Consider the following 5,498-nt stretch of genomic DNA (forward strand, 5'->3'; position numbering starts at 1 on the left):
ATGCTGATTTCAGTTGATCCAGTGGCTCTTGATGGCAGTAGTCAGCCCACAGAGAATGCCGAAAAAGATGGACTGTGCAATGCTTGTACATGGAGACAGAATACAAAATCTTCCAGAATAGAAGCCATAAAAATTCAAATCCTCAGCAAACTGCGTCTGGAACAAGCTCCTAACATTAGCAGGGATGTTATTAAACAACTTTTACCCAAAGCTCCTCCACTACAGGAACTGATTGATCAGTATGACGTCCAGAGAGATGACAGTAGCGATGGCTCTTTGGAAGACGATGACTATCATGCCACCACTGAAACGATTATCACAATGCCTACGGAGTGTAAGTAACCCTGCTGCTTTCGCCTCCCACCGCTCCTCCGAGAGAGTTTTCTCCCTGCTGTAGAGCCACGCAACTCCTCCTCGGGCTCTCCCAACAGGCTGCTGGCTGAAGTCTGCTAGAGGGAGGGAGGAGAGCGTTATTTCTAAAGAATTTGAGCCAGGTTCAGATGACCGTGTTGTGATCCTTTGTTTTACTGTTCGGTTTTCGGCTCCTTATAACGTGTATGCCCTGTAGCACTTAGGATTTGCCCATTACCTAAGAAAGCAAAGGGAGATCTGCAGTTCAGTTGACTTCGTTATCGGCAGTACTCGGGGCATTTCCTATCATGAATATAAAGTACAAGGGCAGATAATGAGATAACTATATTTTTCTGAGGGAGGCTTCACCGGCCAGTGTTTTTAGGAGCAATAGAAATCAGGAGAAATACAGCTTAGAGCACTAGACCTACCTAACTGCAACATGCTATAGCAAGTGCAAGTATAGAGTTAAATTCTTGCTTCTTTGCTGATCCCATAAACTAGCACCACCCACCTCTGAGTTAAAACTATGTATTTAAAGCAAATACGTGTGCAACAGATTTAAATGTTAAAATGTCCATGCTATAGCAATCAGCTCCAGTAGTTGTGCCAAGGAAGAATGAAAGCATTTACTGAATGAGCAGATTCTGAGTTATCTTCCGAGTGCTAAACATCTGCTATGGCTCCTATCAAGTATCTTTTGCATGGCTAATACTATAGTATCTCATGTTCTTCATCAGCTAAAGTATTTGGCTATGGCAGCTGGTTTTTTAAATAACATGAATATGATGTCAAAAAAGAAAAAGATGACAGGACATATAAGCCATGTTAGCAGTTATAGATATTGTTATAACACACGTACTAGAATAATATCAGCTGCTCTAGCCAGCTAAAAATGGAAGCATTGATGAAAAAGTAACTAACATTTTTCAACTTGTTAGTAAGATGTGCACTTAACAGCAATATATTGCTGCAGCCTTATCACAAAGCTGAGCTCTGCCAGCAGTTTTATTCCAGCCTATTATGTCCAAGGCTTTATAACTATTTTTAGTTAAACTGTTATATAATTCCAATGACTGAAGAAAAGTCATTGTACTTCATCAATCCAAGTTCATTTGCTACTTTTTTAATAAAAAGCCCTTGAACTATTTTAAATGCATTAAAGAGACAGGTATCTTAAGTGGCAAGATTTATGAATGTCAAAAGCCCCTCACCATTTAAGATTAGTATCACCCATTTTATCCTGGCATGGAAAGAGATTGCCGTGAGTAGGTATGACAGCTGCATCGTAGGCTACAGGAAGGAGGAACGCTGCCCCGCACGTGACTTTCCTATAATATTGTTCAAATGAAAAGAAAACAAAGTGATCCTTAGATTAATACTCTTAATTATTTGTTTTTCCACTGAGAAAAGAAATTAAAGTGTCACGCAGTTTTCCCATGGCTGCCTCTGTTTGTACAATGCGTAGCACACTAAGGCTATTTAGTGAACTAGAAATAGCTGGATCACCACATAACATGTTGAGTCAGCTTACACAAAGTTGCTATTCTGCATGCTTTATGAAGGTCCTCAGGAGATGACTAGCAGAAGTGAGTTGGTAGTAGTCACCGTGAAGTGGAATAGGCTGTGCCCCTCTCCCCCAGTAGTTTTTGTTTGGGAAAGAGGCTTTTTTGCAGCTGTGTAGGTCAGACCACAGCACTGGTACCACTGGTCAGAGCCCCAAGGACCGCAAAGGTCCTCCACAGCGTGCATCTTCTCTTGATCGCCCATCATTTCCGAGTTTCAGCCTGAGCACACCTCCGCTCTGCTTAGCCTAGGGAGTGCGAGGCACCAACTAGAATTACTTAGCAAATGATCAGCCAAACCTCATTTTAGCCTGTTTACAAAACAATCATTGGTTCCTTGTCACATGATGTTACTTTTAGGTGATCGCACAATGATTTTGCTGACATCTGTTAAATTTGCTGTAGAGCATAAACCACAGAAAATGAATTAAGTTAAATCCCCTTTGTTACTGATACTGTTTTTAACGTATTGTAAGACTTCTGACATGGTCTAGAAAAAAAAATTGGGTTTATATATGCATATTTCTTTTTGTTCCCTGTTCAGTAATCTGTTCTTTCCATTCATTTATAGCTGATTTTCTTGTACAAATGGAGGGAAAACCAAAATGTTGCTTCTTTAAGTTTAGCTCTAAAATACAATATAACAAAGTAGTAAAGGCACAATTGTGGATATACTTGAGGCAAGTCCAAAAACCTACAACAGTGTTTGTGCAGATCCTGAGACTTATTAAACCCATGAAAGACGGTACAAGATATACTGGAATTCGATCTTTGAAACTTGACATGAACCCAGGCACTGGTATTTGGCAGAGTATTGATGTGAAGACAGTGTTGCAAAATTGGCTCAAACAGCCTGAATCCAATTTAGGCATCGAAATAAAAGCTTTTGATGAGAATGGACGAGATCTTGCTGTAACTTTCCCAGGACCAGGTGAAGATGGATTGGTAAGTTTATTTAGAAAAATTCCATTTAAATATCTTGCATTTTATTGGAAAGCATTTAAGTTGTGTTTTAAGGCTAAAATGGAAGCATTGTTTAGGGAATGGAAGATACACATTCTGTATAGCCAATTCTCTTGTTCTTTGCTCTCTGATCATGTCAAAATCATAGAATCATAGTATGTTTTGGGTTAAAACATGGTTAAAATCAGTAGCATTCCTGTGCCTCCATTTCCCTGTTTGAAAAATTGAGACAAATTGCAGTACTTCAGTAAGATGTTGAGAAGCATTAACTGGAAAATGTTTTGGTAATTATTGATGGATGGTACTGTCAAAAGTAATGTGGTTTTCAAATTTGAGAGCAAACACTGTTTAATAAGCAGTAAAGCTAAAAAGAAGTCACTGGGTTATTTCATTGATAGGAAAGCTGCCTCCGATAGTGCTGAGAAAGCTTTTTTGCATTCAAACTGTGAGGTAGTTTCTCCCTATTCTGTATGCATATATCTTCTATTAACAGCAAAAATTACCTATGTTTATGAATGTGAGAACAGATCTTCTTCATATAATGTTGTGTACCTTTCAGTATGTGATTGAGTGCATCATTCCATCTATTAGAAATGTTTGAATAGAGAAATTCTGCTTGATGCAATAAATGGGTCATAACGATGGGAAAGAGCATAAAATAACTATCTGGTTTCTTTTTGTAAGTATAGATGAACAAATTAAGTCTAGAGCATACCAGTTAAACTACAGCATTTTCCTCGTTATCTGTTTCTGCAAATCACTAATGCTCTACAACCTATAAAAATTCATGAACCTATCGCAGCTGAAACAATCACAACCAAGAAATCTGTCCTTTTGAATAAAGAATATTATTTTACTTTTAATTCTATGCAGTAGATCAATCTCTTTAGCATAGAATAATTTAGGTTGGAAAAGACTCTTAAGATCATTGAGTCCAACTGTATTTATGTAGCTACGCAATGTTTAACTTCATAGCAGTATAATGCAGTTGAAAGACCTGAAAGGAAAAATGCTGTGGTATCTTAACTGTAGAGCCAGTACAGATCTGGATCTCCCATACCTGAAACAGGCCAGCTGGATATCACGATAAGGAAAGTCCTCACCACCTCCATCCTTTCAAATACCCAACGCTCCATTTTCACACATGCGGATAACCCATGGTTATCACCATCTATAAAACCAAACTGATTCAGCAGCAGGGCAGGGTTAGATGCATGGCTGATAATGGGAGAGGAAATTTCTCTTCCCTCTGGCTCCAGTCTGGCAGCTCCCAGTATGGGGATGCTCCTCTCACCAATCCCCTCCCCATATCATTTACCTTTGGGAGGAGCATCTCCAGCAGCTGGACAACTTGCAGCCATAAAGGCGGGTATCCTGGAAGGGACAAATCCACGTAAAGTTAGCTGGGCTGTTACTTACTCCTAAGGAATGGTCTTCCTTCACGGGGAAGCCCAGTCAGTGCCAAACCAACACATGGAGCTGAAATCTGCATGGAAGGGAGGAAACGTCGACAACTTTTTCAAACTCATGATCATGAAGGTTGCAATTTCTTTCTATTCTCAGTTGGTGACCCTGGAAACACACCTTCGGTAGGAAGCATGTGGCTCAGAGATCTGCCAAAAGTACATTCCTGGCCACAGGGCTCTTTCAGGAGTCAAAATATTAGCTGCCCTTCCAAATTCAGTACGGCAAATTCAGCCCTCGGGCAGAGGGGAAAACAGTGAAGTATAAGTAACCTGTACTAGCAGGTGAAACACTCATTTCTACTGACATTGTAGTCATTCAAGAACGGGAGCAGTTATGGAGTGATTTTTCTCCTCCTTGGTCTGGACAAGAAGTCTTCCTTGATATCCAGAAAGCCTGAACTCAATACTATTTTAATGGAGGGAATTTCAGAAAGACTCAAAAGGGAGACCAACACCAGCTGGTCCTGCCCTTGAAAAGTTTTTGGAGTTCTTTGTTTCCTTTTGGGAGATCTTCCATAGAAAAAAAAAAAAGTAGTGCCTATTACGGGGTTTAAAACAAACAAACAAAACCCGCATCAAAAGTAAAAGTCCATCATCCTCCAAATTTCTGAAACTTTTTAGCAGTTTGCATAAACGATGCTAGCGCTGAGTTGATGGCAATTTCAGAAAGAGATACTCACAAATTAAAGCTCTTTACAGAGAAACGGCAGAGAAATGCTGATCCTCAGCATGAAAAAGAGGAATAATCCTTGAGCAGAGATCAAATGTAGCAGAGCTTTGCAGGAGGACAAAGTGTTGTTTGCAAGCATTGTTTGAGGATATTAATTTGATACATCTGTCTGAGTTATTATCTGTTTTTACTGAACTCAGGGTTACCTCAGTAATGCTTCTGATTCCTTCTCCTCTCCTCACAGAACCCATTTTTAGAGGTCAGAGTTACAGACACACCGAAACGGTCCCGCAGAGATTTTGGCCTTGACTGTGACGAGCACTCGACAGAATCCCGATGTTGTCGCTACCCGCTGACAGTGGATTTTGAAGCTTTTGGATGGGACTGGATTATCGCACCCAAAAGATACAAAGCCAACTACTGCTCTGGAGAATGCGAATTTGTGTTTTTACAAAAATACCCGCACACTCACCTCGTACATCA

General features: G+C 40.0%; 1 protein-coding gene across 1 annotated transcript in view; it reads left to right on the forward strand.

Moving 5' to 3' along the window:
- Positions 1-5,498, forward strand: part of MSTN (myostatin) — a 5,635-nt gene continuing 137 nt past the window's right edge. The window contains 4 exon segments of the mRNA XM_009643599.2: positions 1-334; positions 2,488-2,861; positions 5,260-5,495; positions 5,497-5,498. The exon segment at positions 5,497-5,498 is cut by the window's right edge and continues 137 nt beyond it. Of these exon segments, the coding sequence (XP_009641894.1) occupies positions 1-334; positions 2,488-2,861; positions 5,260-5,495; positions 5,497-5,498 (946 nt within the window).

The sequence above is a fragment of the Egretta garzetta genome, unplaced genomic scaffold (assembly GCF_000687185.1).
Source record: "Egretta garzetta isolate BGI_Z169 unplaced genomic scaffold, ASM68718v1 scaffold297, whole genome shotgun sequence".
Taxonomy (NCBI): Eukaryota; Metazoa; Chordata; class Aves; order Pelecaniformes; family Ardeidae; genus Egretta; species Egretta garzetta.